Source organism: Moschus berezovskii, chromosome X (genome assembly GCF_049115385.1).
Source record: "Moschus berezovskii isolate FMDL1 chromosome X, NW_MosBer_1.0, whole genome shotgun sequence".
NCBI classification, from domain to species: domain Eukaryota; kingdom Metazoa; phylum Chordata; class Mammalia; order Artiodactyla; family Moschidae; genus Moschus; species Moschus berezovskii.
Window position 1 is genome coordinate 39,294,182 of NC_142488.1, and position 22,774 is coordinate 39,316,955.

At 36.1% G+C, this 22,774-nt stretch overlaps 1 protein-coding gene across 4 annotated transcripts in view; it reads left to right on the plus strand.

The window, feature by feature from the left end:
- The window catches only part of USP9X (ubiquitin specific peptidase 9 X-linked), an 85,636-nt gene that overhangs the window by 57,337 nt on the left and 5,525 nt on the right, over nt 1–22,774 (plus strand). For 2 of the 4 annotated variants that reach the window (XM_055393954.2, XM_055393956.2), the window contains exons 29-42: nt 482–704; nt 3,038–3,258; nt 5,322–5,512; nt 8,486–8,659; nt 11,031–11,172; nt 12,357–13,110; nt 13,485–13,608; nt 14,093–14,318; nt 14,800–14,929; nt 16,636–16,821; nt 17,285–17,505; nt 17,711–17,799; nt 21,934–22,090; nt 22,291–22,551. In XM_055393954.2, the coding sequence (XP_055249929.1) occupies nt 482–704; nt 3,038–3,258; nt 5,322–5,512; nt 8,486–8,659; nt 11,031–11,172; nt 12,357–13,110; nt 13,485–13,608; nt 14,093–14,318; nt 14,800–14,929; nt 16,636–16,821; nt 17,285–17,505; nt 17,711–17,799; nt 21,934–22,090; nt 22,291–22,551 (3,099 nt within the window). The remainder of the gene's footprint in view (nt 1–481; nt 705–3,037; nt 3,259–5,321; nt 5,513–8,485; nt 8,660–11,030; nt 11,173–12,356; nt 13,111–13,484; nt 13,609–14,092; nt 14,319–14,799; nt 14,930–16,635; nt 16,822–17,284; nt 17,506–17,710; nt 17,800–21,933; nt 22,091–22,290; nt 22,552–22,774) is intronic. The other 2 variants (XM_055393957.2, XM_055393958.2) reach the window with 1 other exon arrangement.

Consider the following 22,774-nt stretch of genomic DNA (forward strand, 5'->3'; position numbering starts at 1 on the left):
CAGCATTTGGAGTGTGGAGTCGTAGCCACTGGACCACCAGGAAAGTCCCAAGACTCTGCATATTTCTATAATGAGTTTTTTCACATACGTGGTAACTCAAGGAAACAAAAAGTACCACTTTAGGACATTTTCTTCTAATTCAATATGAGTTTTGGTATACATGTGATTAAGAGTAAATTTACTTAGTGTGAATCGTAAGTGCTACAGTCAGCTTGTTCTTGATACTTAACATAATTTTTAACCTGACAGATTAGATTTGCTTGTTAATTGTAGGAAAGTGTTTTGAAGTAGGGATCTTTTTATTAGAAAATCCAAGTAAGTTAGCGGAAATGTAATGAGATCTTGCGTTCTGACAAGTAATTTAACAATATTTCCTGCCAAGAGAATTTCTTTCTTAAGAAACACATGCACACATAAATAACTATATTTTTTATATAAATACATACCATTGCTAATACATAGTCCTTTTTCAACTTTGTAGGAATTAATTGATGATTTCATCTTCCCTGCATCCAATGTTTACCTGCAGTATATGAGAAATGGAGAACTGCCAGCCGAACAGGCTATTCCAGTCTGTGGTTCACCAGCTACCATTAATGCGGGCTTTGAGTTACTAGTAGCATTAGCTGTTGGCTGTGTGAGGAACCTCAAACAGATAGTAGATTCTTTGACTGAAATGTATTACATTGGCACAGCAATAACTAGTAAGTATTTTAAAATACAAAGTTCTGATGACAGATAATTCTCTATTGTGTTCAGATTCTTTTCCTTTTAGTAAATATCTTCAACTCAGTGTTTTCATTTCAGCAACTAGTTTAACACCATTACAAGCGAGTCTTAATGTAGAAAAGTTTTCAGATGTTTGTAAAATGTCTTCCTGTGAGTGGTACAACTATTTAGCAACAAAATTTGATTTCAGTCAAATCTGGACTAAAATCCAAGCTCCAGAGTAATAAATGGTGGTTTCGTTGCTAAGTTGTGTCTGACTTTTGCAACCCCATGGACTGTAGCCTGCCAGGCTTCTGTATCCATGGGGTTTTCCAGGCAAGAATACTGAAGTGGGTTGCCATTTCCTTTTCCAGGAGGGAATAAATAGTCAATAGATTTCAGAGTTCACCAATGTAAAAATTCAAATTACATGCATTGAAAAACCTTTCAGGCCCTCACTTAGAAGTTCTTTAATGTTATTTTCAAATGAATTCTGAGAAAATCTGGTTTTAAAGACTAGGATGTGAGAAGATAACATTCTAGTGCCCTTGATCCTCAGTTAATGCTCACATGAAGCCCATGGAACAGACTGTAGACTCCAGATCTCACTGATACAGAACTGAAGCTCAGAGGGGATGAGGGCAATATAAAAATGACTGACACAACAGACAAAGCAAACCACAATGGAGGTTCTATTCTTAAACCAAAGTTTAAGAATATAATTGATTATAGGCAGTCTTCAAGAACATGTCAAATTATTTTGTGATATGTTGTATTTTAGAATATCAGGATGTTTTTAATAATATTTTAGGAGATTCTGATTAAACTGCTTAAAAGATTAGATAGTTATCCTATCAAAATCTATATACAGTAGGATGGAAGTTTTTTGTTTTCATTTTTTTAAACAATTCCACACTTTAGTTTTCAATAAGTTTAAACCCTCAAGAGATATAGTGGAATTCCACAAGAACCAAGCCACTGTTTCCATGGACACAAGTTATCTTTTCCCCAGATTCTTACAGTTTTGTTCAGTTTAGCATCAGGAGTCACTGTTCTTTGCTTTGTACATGTGAGCACATCTCTTGCCCACATTTCGGTTTCATCTTGGGCATAAACACCTCCAGTTTTCAGAAGAGGAACCAAGTGCTCCCTCTGGTTCCACAGGACCTTGCTTATAGCCACCAAAAGTGGAGCCTTGGACTATAGCCTTCCAGACCTATTTGTTTTAAAAGTCCTCTTCCCAGCACTCCTCCACAGGCTCCAAGATGGCAGACACAGAAAGGCTACTTGTTTTTAAGTAGTACATTTGCACAGTAAAAATTTCAAGTACCAAAGAAGGGTATATTCTGCAAACTATTTCCTGCCCATTCCAGTCCCGTAGTCCCCTTTAATAGCTGTAACCATCATCTTCAGTCCCTGTCTGTCCTCCCAGCCATCTCTGTATGCAGAATCCACACATGAAATCTTGTTCTGTTGGTTTAGTTTTTTTTAACCACACATTGTGATGTAGTGCACGGTGTTCTTCACTTTGTTCTCCCCTTAATATATCTGACTATTTCCTATCAACACATAAATATTTACCTAAATCCACTTATTAGCTATATATCTTTCAGTTCAGTGTACTATAATTTCTGTAACTGGTCTTATAGGCAGTAATGATATTTGCATTGTTTTCAGGTTTATACTAGGTAGAAGGAGATGTTCGTTGATTTACAATTCTCACAGAACTCAAATCCACTGTCTCCTTTGCTCCTCAAAATAACATTGTAGTTATAGGCAAGGCAAGTGTTACTCTTATTACGACACTTCTTAGGAAGGAAACGGAGGCTTAGCTGAAAATGAAAGAGTTGGTAGGTATCAGAACCTGGCTATTAACCCAGGTAGTATCTTAGGATTATTTAAAACTGAGTAAGCTATAATGTATTTATATATTTTATATAACACTTCATGCCAGAATGAGTTTGAAAGTGCTTTAAAAAAGCATACAAAAGTAGAAAAAGTTAAAGTTCATAATGACTAAACTATAATAAAGTTGAAAGTAAACATGTAGAAAAATAGCCTTGTGCCATCTTGTGAGACGACTGAGACTGCCATAGAAGCAACCTCAGATAAAACTCAGGCTCACAGACCCTGGGGTACGAATGTATACAGAGATACATGTTGCCATACGTCTTAGGTTTGTTGAGACTGAAATGTGTGCTTAGAGCACCGCTTCAGGTCGCCGTAAGAGTAGTGGAATTGCTGGTGGTGTTAATTTATCAACTTGATAAAGTATAAAGTGGGCAAAATATTTGCATTCACGCCGCAAGAATCTTTTGTCTTCTCTCAGCTTGTGAAGCACTTACTGAGTGGGAATATCTACCGCCTGTTGGACCCCGCCCACCAAAAGGATTTGTGGGGCTGAAAAACGCTGGTGCTACTTGTTACATGAACTCTGTGATTCAGCAGCTCTACATGATTCCGTCCATTAGGAATGGTATTCTTGCAATTGAAGGCACAGGTAGTGATGTAGACGATGATTTGTCTGGGGATGAGAAGCAGGACAATGAGGTAAATTTTATTTAGCATTTTTGTCTTCTGTGTTCGAAGTTCTGATACCAGATAACTGTTTATGATAGCAAATATTTTTAAAGCAGCAGTTAATATAGTCACTTTTGGAGGTTTGATTTAATTTAGAGTTTGTATGATGATAAAAATCTTCATCTTTAATAATACTTTAATTATACTTCTACTTTCCTGTTGATATTTTAATTATGTATCTCCATTTATGCTGTTGTATACTATACCAGTTTCATTACCTATGCTTAAACTTTTTTATTACTTTTGCCTTTCTCCCAGATCATAACTCATTTTACTTAGGAAACAAGCTTCTCTCTACTTGCGACAAAATTTAGGCTCCTGCCAAGTATCCAGTGCAGAAATAAAGCTGTGAATAAATAAGATAGTGGTAGATCAGAGTTGACCTAACTATGGCATAGTTCTTTAAAGAAGAGACTGTGGTCATGTTTGTGTTCACCCTGTATTTCTTTGTTTTTATTTGAACTTTTCCCTTTCATGGTGTTGGTGAGAGCCAAGGAGAGAAGCCAGAGCATGCTCTGTAGCAAATATCTTAAATAGTTCTTTTGTCATTCCATCTCTTGAGTCACCAGACTCTGCTCTGAGTAATTAAATCACTTAAGAGGGAGGGCTTCTGAAACATACACTTGCCTCAACTCTTCCCCAGGTTTGCTTTTTTTGCCTGTGTGCTTTTTTCGTTCGCCAGACTAAGTTTCTCTTGAGCAGGGACTGGCCAGTATCTATTTCTACATCTAGGTCTCACACACGATTCCACAGCCAGCATTGTCTTTCCACCTCTATGAATTTGACCATTCTAGGTACGTCATCAAAGTAGATTCGTACCATGTTTATTTTTCTGTGACTGGCTTGTTTGACTTAACGTAATATCCATTTCATAGCATATTTCAGAATTTCCTTTCTTTAAAGGCTGAATAATACTCCTTTGAATGTATGTACCACATTTTGTTATCCAGTTATTCATCAGTGGACACTTGGGTTGCTTCTACTTTTTTTTTTTTTTTGCCACTCGGCTTGTAGGATCTTAGTCCCCCATCCAGGGATGGAACGTGTGCCCCTTACATTGGGTGCTTGGAGTCTTAACCATTGGACCACCGGGGAAGTCCCTGCTTCCACCTTTTGGCAAATAATGCTGCTCTGAACATGAGTATACAAGTATACAAATATCTCTTTTAAGATCTTTCTTGCAGTTCTTTGGTTGTTGAACCCAGGCGTGGAATTGCTGGATCATTTGATAGTTTTATTTTTCTTCAGGAACTCTTTTTCTACAGTGGCTACACCAGTATACATTTTCCACCAACAGCGTCCCAAGATTCCAGTTTCTTTTCACAGAGCTCTTTCATTTTTCTGAGGTCCAATATGTGTCTGTTCTTTCGTTGCATGTGCTTTTGGTATCATATCCAGTAAATCATTGTCAAATCTAATGTCATGAAGTTTTTGCTCTATGTTTTAAGAGTTTTGTAGTTCTAGCTCTTTTATTCAAATCTTTGATCCATATTGAATAACCTTTTGTGTATGGTGTTAGGGGAAAGTCCAACTTCGTTCCTTTGCATATGGATATCTATAGTTTTTCCAGCACCATTTGTTGAAGAGTACTACTCTCTTAACATATACATTGTATTGAATGTTTACAAGTCTAAGCAGTTTACATACATTATCTCATATCCTCCTCACAACAGCTACGTGAAGAGTATGTTCACCCATTTACACATGAGGCACTTAATTGCTCAAAGTCACTTAGCCTTATAAGTAGCAAAGCCTGCGTTTGTGTCCAGTACAGCCTAAGTTAATTACTTCATTGTCCTTTGCTCTATCACCTACTTCTGCGATACATAGTTATTCCTTTATGACAACTCTTATGTGAAATGGGTGGGGATAAACACTGATCCTGTAAAGTTTATAAATTGAACTTTAAGTGCTTTGGAAATAAATAGAAATACAAGTGATTTGTTCACTAATCGTTAAGCATTTGTCTCAACATAATTTTTACTATACTTTGAAGTTCGATTAGCTCATTAGTGATATGTTTTGCTTTCCAGAGCAATGTTGATCCCAGAGATGATGTATTTGGATACCCTCAACAATTTGAAGACAAACCAGCATTAAGTAAAACAGAAGACAGAAAAGAGTACAATATTGGTGTTTTGAGACACCTTCAGGTCATCTTTGGTCATTTAGCTGCTTCTCGACTACAGTACTATGTGCCCAGAGGATTTTGGAAACAGTTCAGGTAAATTATGGATGACTAGCAATTGGGATATTGCTTAAACCTTTATGACCATCTCATGACACTAACGTTAAACTTCTAAAACCTATACTGGAAAGCACTTTTATGTTTAATATTTAAGCAGTAGTACTAGTCAAACTTTATTTCATAGTTAGGTTTGTTTTCTCATTGTCCCCAAAGGAGGTAGAAAATGTCTTAGTAAGAGGCAGCATTCTTTTTAGTCTCTTAAGATGTTACTAATTTTTTGTTTTGAAAGCTTATAATATTTACATAGTAGGGAGAAGAGTATGAACCCTTATGTATTCATCACTCAACTTCAATAACTGTCAACTCATTGCTGTTTAATCTACATTCCCATCTACTTCTTTTTAGATTGTTTTGAAGCAGATGCATAATTTCACCCGTAAATATTTCAGTGTGTATCTCTAATGTCTTTTTTAACATGACCATGATACTATTATCATGTCTTTTAAAAATTCCTTAATATCCTTGTCAATATTTTATTTTACCCAGTGACCTCATAATTGTTTTTTTTACTATTAAGTTTTTTGAAATCATAACCCAAATGAAGTCCATATGCTGCAGGTGTTGATATGTCTCTTCTTTTTTCACCCTTGTAGTTATTTGTTGGGGATAAAAAACAAATAATTAACTCTGTACATTTTCCCATTTGGATTTTATTGAGATCCCTGTGGTGCTTTGTTTTCGTCAGTTCCCTACATGTCATATAAATAGGTAGAGAGAGCTAGAGGCTCGATCAGGTTCCGCTGTTATTTTTTTCTTGTTTTGGAGTGGATAGACAAGGCCGGCCTACCTCATAGGTGATAACAATAAGCTCAGTGAGGAGAAGTATATGTCTGTCTGCCTCTTAGGATAACACCCATTGATTATCATTGCCTAAATGCAACATTTCATCAGGACTACAAAATGGTCACATCTTAGTTTTATCATTCTTTCATTTAATAGCCAGAGTAGACCTGTAAAAGAAACGTCCCCATAGCAACTTTTTGGCTAGTCTCATGTACAATTTTATAGGAAAGGTGTGATAAATATCTTTGGCAGGGGGCGGAATTTGTTGTTGTTCAGTTATGTCTTGATCTTATTTCTCTGGCTTCATTTATTTCACCTTTTTTTTATTACCTCTTGTGTCATGCACTATACTAAAATACTGTAGTATTATACAACTACGCATCTGTACTATGTATGAAAACACCATAATCCTTCGTAATAGTATTTTTGTTTTTAAATAGTACTCCTTTCTTTCTTTTTAATGTACCAGATAGCTTTTAGGGTCTTAGTTCTCTAACCAGGTATTGAACCCAGACCCTTGGCAGTGAAAGCATGGAGTCTTAACCACTGGACCAGCAGGGAATTCCCTTAAATAATACTCCTTAGAATCCCTTCAAGGAATCCCTTCAATCCCAGGCAGCTGAGAGCAGGGAAGCCAAGGGTCACCTGACACTGCCGCTCTGGTCCACCTTCTCTGCTTCAGTCATAGCAGCTGCCCTTTTCCCTACCAAGATACTACTTAGATTTCTTTTGAAACCACTGCTTTATAATACAGTGACTTCCGTATGAATTCCATATAAATTCCATCAATTCCTCAAACTAGGCCCCCTATTTAATCCACACTTATTGGCTTGCACACACCCCCCTCTTTCCCAGCTCTGCTTTTGCTCTTTCAGTCCCATCACCTGGCAGAAGGCTCACCTTCCTCTCTGACTATTCAAGTTTTCTTTCTTTCTCTAACTTGTCCCATCTCTGCCATAAGGCTTTTAGCATTTCTGTTCTTTCTCTTCCAGATTATTACTCTTAAACTTTTTGAATTTTTGTCTTAAAATTTGTTATTCGGTTATAATTATCACTCTTCTTGTAATATATTTGCTTTTTTGGGCTTCTCAGTTAATTGTTCCCTATGTTAGTGGAGCTCTCGATTTGTCTCGAGAAGGAAATGGCAACCCACTCCAGTGTTCTTGCCTGGAGAATCCCAGGGACGGGAGAGCCTGGTGGGCTGCCGTCTATGGGGTCGCACAGAGTCGGACACGACTGAAGTGACTTAACAGCAGTGGAGCTCTCGATTTGTCTAGACTAGCACTTCTGGATTATCTACACTTTAGACCTGTCATGTACTCTAGGTATATGTGGGTGAGTTAACCACATTTCGCACCCCTAATTTTTTATGTTGAAAAATTTCACACCAGCAGAAAAGGAATCACCTTTATGATGCATATTCTTCACCCAGATTTACCAGTTGTTAACATTTTGCCATATTTGCTTATGGGTATACTTGATTTTGGGTTTTTGTTTGTTTTTTCTAAACTAGTTGATAGTTGCGGATATTACTCTTGGTCCCCTCATATGCCTGAAAATGTATTCTCTAAGAATAAGGACGTTTTCCTACATAATATTTAATAGTTATCACATGCATGAAATTTAGTATTCAGTAATGTCATTAGATATATTCCAATTTCCCCAAAATAGTCTTTGTAATTTTTTTGTCCAATTTCAGACTGGTATCCTAGAAGGAATCACAAGAATTTGGTTATTAGCTCTTCAGTCATCTCTAAAGTAATCTCCCTAATTTTTCATGACCTTTATGGTACTTTATTGATTTGTGTGATTATTTCCCCATGATTAGATTCAGGTTAAACTTTTTTGGCAAGAAGAAATACCTCTGAATACAGTGCAGTGAGAAGCATATAGTAACATCACCATATAGTTTTCTTTGTAGTTTTGTGGTATTTGTTTCCTATTAAACTACCACTTTTCCTGTGAATCTTACTTTCTCCTCCACAACAATCAATACATAAAGAGCATTCCTTTTTTTTTTTTTTCCTACTTCCTCATGTAATTGAGGAATAAAATCTCAGTTTATATGTGTTACTTTGGTTGTATTGCTTTTTTCCTGAAAAATATATTGTATTTATTGTTCTGAGAGTGTCTCACATTATGTATTTTACTCCATTCATTTCTTAGGCTTTGGGGTGAGCCTGTTAATCTTCGTGAACAACATGATGCTTTAGAATTTTTTAATTCATTGGTGGATAGTTTAGATGAAGCTTTGAAAGCCTTAGGACATCCAGCTATGCTAAGTAAAGTCTTAGGAGGTTCCTTTGCAGATCAGAAGATTTGCCAAGGCTGCCCACATAGGTGAGTACCAATTGCATACTTTATATGTATGTTGTACTATTTATTATTAATTATGTTAAAAAGTGAAGTATGCTACCGATTACTAAATACCTGAGATGGGATGAATTATATATTGTGCATACCTTACTATTGGGGGGGTTGTTTGTTTTCTCATTTTATTACAATGAAGTTAACAGAACAGAAAAGTTACATGACCTTTGTGGATCTGTTTGTTTTTGTCAAATAATACTTGGTTCCTTTAACTCCACCTAAGCTCTTACTATTTTATACTCTTATATGTCCTTATGTATGATCATGCCTAAGAAAATACATGGCATTTTGCATATACAGGTATTACTAATGAATTTTTCCTTTATCTTAAAATAGTTAATAATACTGTAAATATGTTAAGTTTAGAAGATGACAAGTGTGGGGCACTATTTCTTATACAAATGAAATGCTGACTTTTTGAAAATAGCGTTGATTACTATCATTGTCTTTAAGGTATGTTTTCCGCACAAAGCATTTATAGCAAAAAATAACTATAAACAAATTGTTAGGGTTTTTTTTTTTTTCCTTAAAAGGGAAGTTGATTAAGAACTTATTGAAAATAGTTAAAATAACTATTAAAGTTTACTACTGATAGATATACATTTATGACTACTTTATGGAAGTTTTACTTTGGAACTTCTCTTATAGGTCATCAGTTAATTAATGTTAGTTATTGAAGTCCCTTCTCACCAAAATATCACAGTAAGGTAGTATTTTCTACAAGGACACAACTTAACAACTGAACAGCAGCAACAAAAGAGCATTGTGTATAGTCATAGGTCATGTATGTATATGGTTAGTGGGGGGTGCTTCATTTTTGAACCATTTTAGAATCATTTCATTTTGGAAATGATTGAGGGAGTGGTAATATTATATATAAATGTTAAGCTATTCATTCTGAATGAGGCCATAAAATTGTTTACACAGACTGGGCAACTTTTGCTTCTTTTAAAGGACCTTGTACATTATTAGGTGTACCATAAAATTGTCATTTTAACCTCTTGTTTTTATACTGATTAAAAAATTTTTTTTCTGGCTATCTGTTCTGGTCAGTTTTCCTTGGTTTCTTATAGTCAGTTTTCAGAATTATTGGGAAATTACTGGTTTTCTTTGCTAAGTGAAAATGTCCAGAGAACAGATAATCTTAAGTAAAATTCCTCAAGTTCAAATACCTACTCAACAACTAAACTAGTCCTATTCCATGCTAGAAGGTCACATAAATGAGAGTCCTGTGACAGTCTGTTTAGGGTATTTATCTAGAATAACAGTTAACAAACTATGGATCATAGGTCAAGTCCAGCCCTGCATCTGTTTTTATAGTTTTATCGGCACATACCCATTCCTTTACCAACTGTCTTCCTGCTCTCACTGTAACAACAGAGTTGAGTAGTTGCTATAGGGACCTCATGGCCCAAAAAAACTGGTAATATTTACTCTCTGGCCTTTTACATCTTTACTGACTTCTCATTTTCAAATGACCAATTTTTTACCTGAAATCATAAAATTGAACTTCTTTTTTCTTATCTATGGGCTGTTCCCTAGTTATCATGACAATTTGCTTTATACTTCATATTCCATTCATGTCACTTATAAATGCCTTTTTCATTAACCAAATTGAAAGCCCTTAATATGAGAGACCATCTTAAACACTGACTATACCACAGTGCTTTATATATACATGGTAGGCATGGCATATATTTGTTCAGTGAATTAATTTAATGGTTGAGAGTGAAATTCTCACATCCCATGTTCTAAATTTATAAATATGTCTCATCACAAATCTGAAAATTCCTTTGGTAGAATAATGCCAAAAGGGGGATTCTGGCTCCTATTCAGATTGCTTAGCCCATGTTCATTTGTGTGTTCAACTTGTGCTTTAGTAATGTTTCCATTATAGAAGAGGAGAAACATTTAGAAATTTAGCTCATTATAATCTAAACAAATGATGGCGGAAGGAGCATGGTAGACTATATAGAGTTGGAGCTGTGAAGCCAGACAGATCTAGCTTCAAAACACCATTTCTCCTGGTAATCTTAGCCAGATTCACATTCTGAACCCCACTTCTCTCATCTCTGATGTGGAGATGGTGATAGAAAATATTTGTTGTGAAGACAAAGAACCTGTTATGCATAGTGTGGAAACAATCTAATGTAGTGCCCAGAGAGGATAAATGGCCCATAAATGGTAACTGTCATTTATGAGTACATTTTTTAACTTAATGGGTTTTGTGTTTTATTATAAATATTACAAAAGTAGTTTATATTGAGCACATAACTAAGTAAGATGTTTAGAAAATTAAGGAATAAATTCTCTTTGATCATTTCTTAAATAATATCTTTAGATACGAGTGTGAAGAATCTTTTACGACTTTGAATGTAGACATTAGAAATCACCAAAATCTTCTGGATTCTTTGGAACAATATGTCAAAGGAGATTTATTAGAAGGTGCAAATGCTTATCATTGTGAAAAATGCAATAAAAAGGTATGGATTGCCCAGTTTTGTTTAAAATAATGATGGTTACATATAATGGGTTTGGAAGAATGATTGTTTTCGTTTGTTCTCAAAATTTGCCCTCTGTATTCCCTGCCCTGCTTTGTTAACAGTGGTAGCAGAGAGGTAGTTAAGATAATGGACTTAAAAGGTTTGTCAGGTATCCAGAGAAATTAGTGCCAGAAAGGGCTAGGGACAACAGGTAAAGATAAGAGTGAATCACTTTAGAGGTCACAATAGCTTAATACTACAATCTCTTGTCTGACTTACACAGGCACCTTTCATCCATATCTGACCAGACTGCTTGAGCTCCGCAAAGCTACAGAGCTCATAGAGGAAAACATTGCTCCTCTCACATCCAGAGTTACTAGCCAAGACAGAGAAGTTCACTGAGACCAAACTGTTAATTGCTTTATTTAGCCACATAAGATTTCTTCTACCACCTGTATTTTTAAAACCACTTGGATCAAATTTTTTTTTGCCTCACCTGGTATTGGCTTTTGTCTGTGGGCATTTAATAGTATCTTTCTGGGCTCCCAAGCCCTCTTACCACTAAGCCACCTGTATTATTTTGAGTTTACATACCACTTGGAGAGGTTTTAAAATCTAGAGGTTGAGATGACCTGTAAAGTCATACCTTGCCACTCACAGCTCTAAGACTTGAGGCAGGTTACTTAAATCTTTCAACTGCTCCTCATTGTCATGCTTATGGTTCAGTAGTACCTGCTTGAGAGGGTTGTGAGGATTATACATGTTACTCCTGGGGCAGCACTTGGCATATAATTTGGCACCTAACTGCCCAATAAATATTAGCTGCTATTACTATATTTCTGTAGTTGGCTCACAGTAAACAACACCTTCATTAAAATAACAATAAATATCAAACAGGTAATGATGGTTAGATAATACTGCCAATATAGAAATCAGGCAGCGAGTAAATCACTAATTTTTGCAGTTTGTAGCAAGTGGCATCAGAGTACTTCTGTATTACTTGTTTTAGTTAACATTAAAACTATAAACTTACAGATTTGCTTTGATTATGTTCACTATCACGTTATGTTTACACTTAAAATTTCAGATTAATATTGAGAATTTAATAATAGAGTTTTAAAGTTTGGTGGGTTTTTGCAGTGGATTATAAGACAACTGCTAGTAATTTGCTCTGTTTATTTTAGGTTGATACTGTAAAGCGCTTGCTTATTAAAAAACTGCCTCCAGTTCTTGCTATCCAACTAAAACGATTCGACTATGATTGGGAAAGAGAATGTGCAATCAAGTTTAATGATTATTTTGAATTTCCTCGTGAGCTGGACATGGAACCTTACACAGTTGCAGGTGTTGCAAAGCTGGAAGGAGATAACGTAAACCCAGAGAGTCAGTTGATACAACAGAATGAGCAGTCTGACAGTGAGACAGCAGGAAGCACGAAATACAGACTTGTGGGGGTGCTTGTACACAGCGGTCAAGCAAGCGGAGGACATTACTATTCTTATATCATTCAAAGGAATGGAGGAGATGGTGAGAGAAACCGTTGGTATAAATTTGATGATGGAGATGTAACTGAATGTAAAATGGATGACGACGAAGAAATGAAAAACCAGTGTTTCGGTGGAGAGTACATGGGAGAAGTATTCGATCACATGATGAAGCGCATGTCATACAGGCGCCAGAAAAGGTGGTGGAATGCTTATATACTTTTTTATGAACGATTGGACACAATAGACCAGGGTGATGAATTGATAAGATATATATCAGAGCTTGCTATCACCTCAAGACCCCATCAGATTATTATGCCATCAGCCATTGAGAGAAGTGTACGGAAACAGAACGTACAATTCATGCATAACCGAATGCAATACAGTTTGGAATATTTTCAGTTTATGAAAAAACTGCTTACATGCAATGGTGTTTACTTAAATCCTCCTCCAGGTAAGTATCAAGAATTTATCTTCTTAGTAACAAAGCATACCTCTTCTTGCAGGATTTCTTAGCAGGCATCAACGTGTTTGTTTTCTTTCTTTCTGATTGTTTTCAAGTCCTATTTCAGATGACTGTTACCTCTGAGCATTATATATTATCTGGGTATTTAGAGACAGAGGAGCTTTTGTTTGTTATAACAATTTGTTTTTATTTACTCAAGCATTAGTTGAAGTATGTTTTAATGAACAGAATTATTTCACAAGTAGCCTCAGAGGGGTTTAACATAGTTGGGGCTTGGAAAATTGTAGGTAATGCAGATTTGTATGAAAATGGGGCTTGGGCATACAAATTTGACTACTTTTTAATCTGCACTTTATTTATAGGGCAAGATCACCTGTTGCCTGAAGCAGAAGAAATCACAATGATTAGTATTCAGCTTGCCGCGAGATTCCTCTTTACCACAGGATTTCACACCAAGAAAATAGTCCGTGGCTCTGCCAGTGATTGGTACATTGTTTTGGATTTTCATTCCTATTATTACTGGCATTTAGTTTGGTTCTTTAATATACTGCTTTATTTTTTCCAAGCTCTAATAATCTTGTTTCAGATTTGGAATGCAGAATTTAAAAAATCTTGGTAGCAATAGTGAAAGAAATCATATTTAAGTAATTCCTGAGATTAAATGTGGCCCTTTATACTGTTATAGTGTATCATATCTTTGACTTTTGTGTATAAAACATTACAGGATAATACTTAAAGGTTATCCAATCACAAAATTACTACATTTTAGCCTCCCTAGATTACATTCAGCCATAGGTTAAAAAGGTAAAAACTTAAAATGAATTTGTTTCTAATTGTGGAAGTTTAGAGACCATTTATATCATACCTTGCTTTAACAATATGTACTTAACAATTCTAACAGTAAGATGTTAAGGGAATGGGGGTTATCATTTTTGTCGTTGAACCTAGGATTTTGTTTGTTTTGTCTTAGGTATGATGCATTATGTATTCTCCTTCGTCACAGCAAGAATGTACGTTTTTGGTTTGCTCATAATGTCCTTTTTAATGTTTCAAATCGCTTCTCTGAATACCTTCTGGAGTGCCCTAGTGCAGAAGTGAGAGGTGCATTTGCAAAACTGATAGTTTTTATTGCACATTTTTCCTTGCAAGATGGGCCATGTCCTTCACCTTTTGCATCTCCAGGACCTTCTAGTCAGGTAATTGCCCAGTTTACTTCTAATGATTAAATGCTTACACATGAATTCTATTTCCTGGAAGCTGAAGCCACACATATGTGCATCTGTTTGAGATGTTTACCTAACAAATGTTCATGAGCATGTAATAACCATGTGATCTGATGCTTCAATGTCTATGAGTTCCATTAAAAAGTACTTCCCAGCAGTGAATAGTGACTATTGTCACTTTTGGCTCTTTAAAACTTAACGGAATTTTCTGTTAATTCAGTTACATTCAGTGGCTTAGTTATACACTTACTGTTATATGTTATACATGAATTTTAATTCATCCCCTTTCCTAAAAAAGCAACCCTTTTTAATCGTTCCTTGTGTGATCAGTCCTTCCAGAAATTTCTGCCTATATTTAACATGTATATGTGCATCTTCCTTTTTTATGCAAAGAGAATTATATCGTACCTGCATCTTGTTGCTGGAAAACAACCAATGTTTTCATCTTTTACAGGCTTATGACAACTTAAGCCTGAGTGATCACTTACTAAGAGCAGTATTAAATCTGCTGAGAAGAGAAGTTTCAGAGCATGGGCGTCATTTACAGCAGTATTTCAACCTGTTTGTAATGTATGCCAATTTAGGTAAGAATTTAAGTTTTCATAATTCTCTTTCAATGTATTAAGTAATGAAATCATTTAAGTCAAGTGATGAAATATAACCTGGTCTAAAATAGAAAGTGTTTCATAAAACCTATTATGAATTTTATCTGAAACTTTTTGCTACACTTTTTACCTTGTACTTTATTTATGCATGTGTCTTATCTCTGCTCAGACACAGGTCAGAATCTGTATCTTAATCATATTTTTCTCTCCTAAAGCAGTGGTGCTAGACCTGGTTTTTTGAAAATACTGATTCCTAGGCCCCATCCCAAACCAACTGAGTAAGAATTGTCAGAACTAACACAAGGAATCTACATTTTCAAAAGGTCCCAGATGATTGTGTAATATTCACCAAGTTTGGGTAAAGGATTTAGTCTATATTTAAGTTTTATTGAAGTAAATGAAATTAAAAGTTGGGGATAATATAATATATTCACTTAAATTGCCTGTTATTTATGTTAAATTCTAAACCTAAACATTACTGTCATTCCAGGTTTTGTGTGTGTCACTTACTAATCACCAATGATCCATGACCCTTTTAACACAGCAACATTCTACTTTGTATTTGTCTTCTTTTCCCTTACCTCCCCATACTAAAGATACTTGCATATTTGCAGTTGAAAAGAATATTTATTACACAAACAAGCATAAGGGGAATCTGTACTTCACACTTAGACGTGCCAAATCTTAGGTATTTATAAAAATTCTACTCTGTTCAACTCCCTTTTTTTAGGTATTCCCTGTCTAAAAAAGCATTCATCATTTGCCCATAATGTAATTTAAAGATTCATTGCTGAAAGCAAATAACATGTCTATAAACTTTAATGCAAAATCCTTAGGACCAATAGGCTTTGGGGTTCAGAACTGTTCGCATTTAAGAAAGGTAAAATAGTGCATATACCATGAATTATGTAACATCCCTGGAGCAGTGTCCAGAACAGCACTTTGTAATCATACACATGAATATTCACATTGAGAGGGGTTGGATGGAAGACTGTGATAGCTCTTATTGGTTCAGGCCAAATTTTCAAACCAACTTGTTTATATTGATGAAAAGAGCTGTTCGAACCTAGGGATTTCAAATAAGGGATTGTGGACTTGTATTTGTTATATTTCTTGGAACATGGCGGTAAATAAGACTGTTACTTTCTAATGGGGTATAGAAGCAAATTAAAGGGTACTTGCCATAAAATATGTTGTGACAATAATGGGGAAAATACAAAGTGCTGTGGAAGTACATCAGTAGAGGTACCTTACCAGATTTGGGGAGTGTGTGGGACTTAATGGAGAAATTGATTGTAGGAATTGGTTGAATTTTTCCATCCAGAGTGAACAAAAGGTGTAGAGACTTGGAAGTAAATTCAGCATGGCTCATTGGAGGAAACGAAAGGTTATTCAGTCTGACTAGAATTGATATAATATGGGGATGGCAGAAAAGTGTCCAGAGGATTGCAATGTCATAGTCACAGTTTAACCATTTTAATACTTAACTCCAATTAGATTTTTGGTTCTTTTAAATTTTTTTTAATAATTATTTTTTGTATTATTATTTTTTAATAATACTCTCAATGCCAAGTAAAAGTAATCTTCTGATGATAAAGTTTGTAGAAAAAATACGAAGCCCTTCCGTCCCAATTCTTTCATATAATTCTTCCCCTCTCTTCCTGCTTCTCCCTTCTGTACTGTAGGTGTGGCAGAGAAGACACAACTTCTGAAATTGAGTGTACCTGCTACCTTTATGCTTGTGTCTTTAGACGAAGGTCCAGGTCCTCCAATCAAGTATCAGTATGCTGAATTAGGCAAATTATACTCGGTAGTGTCACAGCTAATCCGTTGTTGCAATGTCTCGTCAAGAATGCAGTCTTCAATCAATGGTAAAGTCAAATACTCCATTCTTTACATTGGTTTTAAAGTACTGCTAGCCATAAGTAGTACCTCATTAAAAGTGATTCTGAAGAAGTTTCAGTATAAAACAAGAATCTGTGAAAGTCCATGCTTTGGAATATTTTATAATATTCTGAGTCCTGCAGGTTTTTCACATGCTTAAAAGGGAATCTTTCTATCTACTTGCTACTGAGGTTGGTATCTTGTTTATAAAGTAGTTTAAGAACTAACTTTTAAATAAGAAAATACCAGTATTGGTATTTAACTTTTATGTTTTATCATCTTGATATATCTGATCATTATAATGCTTCAATACTTTCTTTGTACTTGGGAAACTATCTATATTATTATTTTCTTTTTAAAAAAATGATAAAGCTATTTTCTGTAGTGAAAGCTGGATATTCTTATGGAGAAGCCGATTAGTTTTTCATTGATGACAAATCTGTATTCTAGGTAACCCTCCTCTTCCCAATCCTTTTGGTGATCCTAATTTATCACAACCTATAATGCCAATTCAGCAGAACGTGGCAGACATTTTATTTGTGAGGACAAGTTATGTGAAGAAAATCATTGAGGACTGCAGCAACTCAGAGGAAACCGTCAAACTGCTTCGTTTTTGCTGCTGGGAGAATCCTCAGTTCTCATCTACTGTCCTCAGTGAACTTCTCTGGCAGGTTAAAGAAAAATACACATTTATATGTCTCTAACTTGTTATTTTATTTTTATTATATTTTTTAAATTATATTTTTGAGTATACAATTAAACTAGTTTTAGGTGTGCAACATAGTGATTTGATATTTTTATGCATTACACATTACAAAGTGATCACCAGTGTTGCTGCTTTAAATAAGTTCTTCACCATGTTTTACCTGTTTTTAGGTGGCATATTCCTATACTTACGAACTCCGGCCCTACTTGGATCTGCTTCTGCAGATCTTGCTGATTGAGGACTCCTGGCAGACTCACAGGTAATTACCCTCTTTTGTTGTTTCTTGCGCAGTTCTTAGAGTAAGTGAAATTAACAGCATATTTATTTTTTTAACCTCTTGGAAGTCTAATAAATGTTTTATTGTAAAACTTAAGGATGAATAAAATGGTTCCTTCACAACTCCATTTATTTTCCCCTCTCATTGCCCAAGTTGCATACTTAATATACTAATCTTTTTCTTTCACTTGGCGTTATGTTTTTTATTTGGAAGAATTTTTTGATAAATGCTTCCATTTCATCAGTGATGCTCTAGAGTTATTTTAGGATTGGATTACATTGGTTTTAGAATTATGTGAGAGTCCCTTCGGTAAATAAGTGTAGGCGGTTCCCAGTATTCATAGTAGTTAATGATCTGAAAGTCATTGTGAACACTGAGCAAGTACTAGGTCATTGCTCCTGGGGGATATACAGAGTTAGGTTCGTGCAAGCCTCTGGGTACATTTTTTTTCAACCAATCAATACATAACCTTTTTTAAAATGTGTTCTGTTTAAAGAAATTTTATTTAATATATATTGAATTTGTTGGGAAATAATTAAGAATTTATATAGTAGACTGCTTCCTCTCTGTCACTATAACTAAAACAGAAACTGGAACACAAGTTCTGTAACAACAAAATGCTTAAAGAGAAATTAAAAGTCTTGAGTCTTAGTGCAGATTGCAAATGCCAGAAATCATGAAATAATATTTTCAAATTATTCACCAAAATTAACATCATAGATTTCAAATAGTTAATATTATAAAAATTGAATTAAACCAGAAATCAGTTTCCATTAAACACAAAATTTAATAGTTCCAAAACTGTAGCCGTTTATTTTGAACACTACGAGTACCCTTCTCAATATGATCAGAGGATTTAAAACTTAGGAGTCAGTTGAAATGGAATCTTAAGTTTTCACTATTTTCTTTTGAAAATATTCTCAACATGTATAGCTTTAAACCAGTTAGCCATATCTTAGCCCAAATTAGAATAAGTAATAACGCTAAAGGCACATGTGCCGATTTAAACATGGGAATTTGTTTTTTGTGTAATAAGATTGTTGTCATGATTCCCTGGCACCAAGCTTGAAAATAATTTTCTCACAGTAGGCTTTTAGTCATTCAGTGAACTATGTATTTATGGAGCATCTCCCATGGGCTTGGCACTGTTAGGCATTGAGGAACAAGGGAGGCAAAGATAATATTGATAAAAATAGCATTTGTAAAGCAGTTGATTCGTTATCACTTGAAAAAATTGAAGGTAAAAACAGAAAATACACTGCAGTGTTTCAGATTAAATAGCAGGAAGCCTGTACGTGGTTGATTGTGTGGCCTGAGATGGTTTAACTTTGCAGAATTACAAAGTTACTTCCAAACAAAATGAATTTTATGAATGCGTGTAATACAAAAAAAAAACTTGCCTTTTGATTTGAAACATTCTGTTAAGTAAAATGTACAGTGTATAAAAGGTAATGTTTCTTTATTGAGATAAAATTCACTTTATTTTTTAATTCAGTATTTTAACCATTTTGAAATATGCAATTCAGTGACTGGACTTTTAGTATATTTAGTGTTGTGCAACCATTCAGTTCAGTTCAGTCGCTCAGTCGTGTCCGACTCTGCGACCCCATGAATCACAGCATGCCAGGCCTTCCTGTCCATCACCAACTCCCAGAGTTCACTCAAACTCATGTCCATAGAGTCAGTGATGCCATCCAGCCATCTCATTCTCTGTCATCCCCGTCTCCTCCCACCCCCAATCCCTCCTAGCATCAGACTCTTTTCCATTGAGTCAGCTCGTCACATGAGGTGGCCAAAGTATTGGAGTTTCAGCATCAGTCCTTCCAATGAACACCCAGGACTGATCTCCTTTAGGATGGACTGCTTGGATCTCCTTGCAGTCCAAGGGACTCTCAAGAGTCTACTCCAACACCACAGTTCAAAAGCATCAATTCTTCGGCGATCAGCTTTCTTCACAGTCCAACTCTCACATCCATACATGCCCACGGGAAAAACCATAGCCTTGACTAGACGGACCTTGGTTGGCAAAGTAATGTCTCTGCTTTTCAATATGCCATTCAGGTTGGTCATAACTTTCCTTCCAAGGAGTAAACGTCTTTTAATTTCATGGCCACAGTCAGCATCTGCAGTGATTTTGGAGCCCAAAAAAATAGTCTGACACTGTTTCCACTGTTTGCCCATCTATTTCCCATGAAGTGATAGGACCAGATGCCATGATATTCGTTTTCTGAATGTTGAGCTTCAAGCCAAACTTTTCACTCTCCTCTTTCACTTTCATCAAGAGGCCTTTGAGTTCTTCTTTACTTTCTGCCATAAGGGTGGTGTCATCTGCATATCTGAGGTTATTGATATTTCTCCCAGCAATCTTGATTCCAACTTGTGCTTCTTCCAGCCCAGCGTTCCTCATGATGTACTCTGCATATAAGTTAAATAAGCAGGGTGACAATATACAACCTTGACGCACTCCTTTTCCTATTTGGAACCAGTCTGTTGTTCCATGTCCAGTTCTAACTGTTGCTTCCTGACCTGCATACAGGTTTCTCAAGAGGCAGGTCAGGTGGTCTGGGATTCCCATCTCTTCAGAATGTTCCACAGTTTATTGTGATCCACACAGTCAAAGGCTTTGGCATAGTCAATGAAGCAGAAATAGATGTTTTTCTGGAACTCTCTTGCTTTTTCGATGATCCAAAAGATCTTGGCAATTTGATCTCTAGTTCCTCTGCCTTTTCTAAAACTAGCTTGAACATCTGGAGATTCACGGTTCATGTATTGCTGAAGCCTGGCTTGGAGAATTTTGAGCATGACTTTACTAGCGTGTGCTGCTAAGTCACTTCAGTCGTGTCTGACTCTGTGTGACCCCATAGACGGCAGCTCACCAGGCTCCCCTATCCCTGGGATTCTCCAGACAAGAACACTGGAATGGGTTGCCATTTCCTTCTCCAGTGTGTGAAAGTGAAGTCGCACAGTCATGTCCGACCCTTAGCGACCCCAAGGACTGCAGCCTACCAGGCTCCTCCATCCATGGGATTTTCTAGGCAAGAGTACTGGAGTGGCTTGCCATTGCCTTCTCCGAAGGCGTGTGAGATGAGTGCAGTTGTGCAACCATTCCGTTCCGTTCCGTCGCTCAGTCGTGTCCGACTCTCTGCGACCCCGTGGACTGTAGCCTACCAGGCTTCTCCGTCCATGGGATTCTCCAGGCAAGAATACTGGAGTGGGTTACCATTTCCTTCTCCAGGGGATCTTCCCGACCCAGGTGCAACCATTACCACTGTCTAATTCCGTTCATTTTCATCACTCTGGAAGGAAAATCCAAACCCAATTAAGCAGTCACTTTCTAGTCCTCCTGTTCCCCAGCCCCTGACACCCACTCATCTGCTTTCTGTCTCTATTTGTCTATCCATGGGCAAAATACCCAGGACTTGGATATTCCGTTCATCTCATATGATCGGAATCGTACAATATGTTCTTTTGTATCTGGCTTCTTTCACTTAACATAGTTTTCAAATGCATCCATGTTAGAGTACATATCTGTAATTCGTCCCTCTTCATGACTGAAAAATATTCTGTTGTATTGTTTTGTTGGTGGATATTTGGGTTGTTTCCACCTTTTGGCTGTTGTGAATAATTCTGTTGTGAACATTCATGTACACGTTTTGTATTTTCAAAAAAACACCTGTTTTCAATTCTCTCTTTATATAGCTCAGAGTAGAATTGCAGGCAGGTAATTTTTAAAATCATAACAAGATTTACTGTTTTAACCATTTTTAAGTGTACAGTGCTGTTACCATCACTGCTATACATCCCTAGAACTTTTTCATCATCCCAGACTGAAACTCTGTACCCATTATTCTTGCTTTCTCTGACTTTTGCCTATTTTGAATGCCTCGTATAAGTGGAATCATACTATATTTGTCATTTTGGATCAGAAATAAGTTGGTTCTAGGCAGCCATATGACCTTGGGTGCAAGCCTTTTAACCTCTTTTTTTCTTATGTGTTAAAGTATTAGATCAGATGACTACATCAGAGACCTTTATTGAATGGCTGATAGTAGGCACTTAGTAAATGTTAGCTGCTACTTGATTTTAGAAGTTTTAATTTATGTCATTCCCTTTCAGAATTCACAATGCACTCAAAGGAATCCCAGATGACCGAGATGGGCTGTTTGACACAATCCAGCGCTCTAAGAATCACTATCAAAAAAGAGCATACCAGTGTATAAAATGTATGGTAGCTCTCTTTAGCAATTGTCCTGTTGCTTACCAGATTCTACAGGTGAGAGTTTTTTCTCTGTGTGTGTGTATAATTTTGTAGAGACCTCTGTCTCTGTGTGTGTGTATGTATAATTTTGTGGAAACCTGAATCTGATTTAAGGATTTTAAGAGAATTATGAGAATTTGGAGTTGTCGTTTCAAGTTAACTTTGAAAAATATTGCAGAACCTTTTTACATACATAGCTTTCTTTTCTTTTGAAGGGCAATGGAGATCTTAAAAGGAAGTGGACCTGGGCAGTGGAATGGCTTGGAGATGAACTTGAAAGACGACCATACACTGGCAATCCTCAATACACTTATAACAATTGGTCTCCTCCAGTGCAAAGCAATGAAACATCAAATGGTTATTTCTTGGAGAGATCACATAGTGCTAGGATGACACTTGCAAAAGCTTGTGAACTCTGTCCAGAGGAGGTAAAAAAAGCCACCAGTGTGCAGCAGATAGAAATGGAAGAAAGCAAAGTAATTCTTTACTTTATAGGCCAGTGTTTATGTATTAATGATAATGGGGGAAGAATTATGGGGAGTTTTGTTTGCTTTAATATGTATACTATATGTGGTCTTAACTTAATGAGGGAGTCTTTTAAAGAAATTTGGGGGAGATTGCCTGAATCTAGTATATCTGAAAGAATCCAAATCAGGTTTCTTTCAGTTATTTTATCTATAATAAAATTTGTTAGTGGGT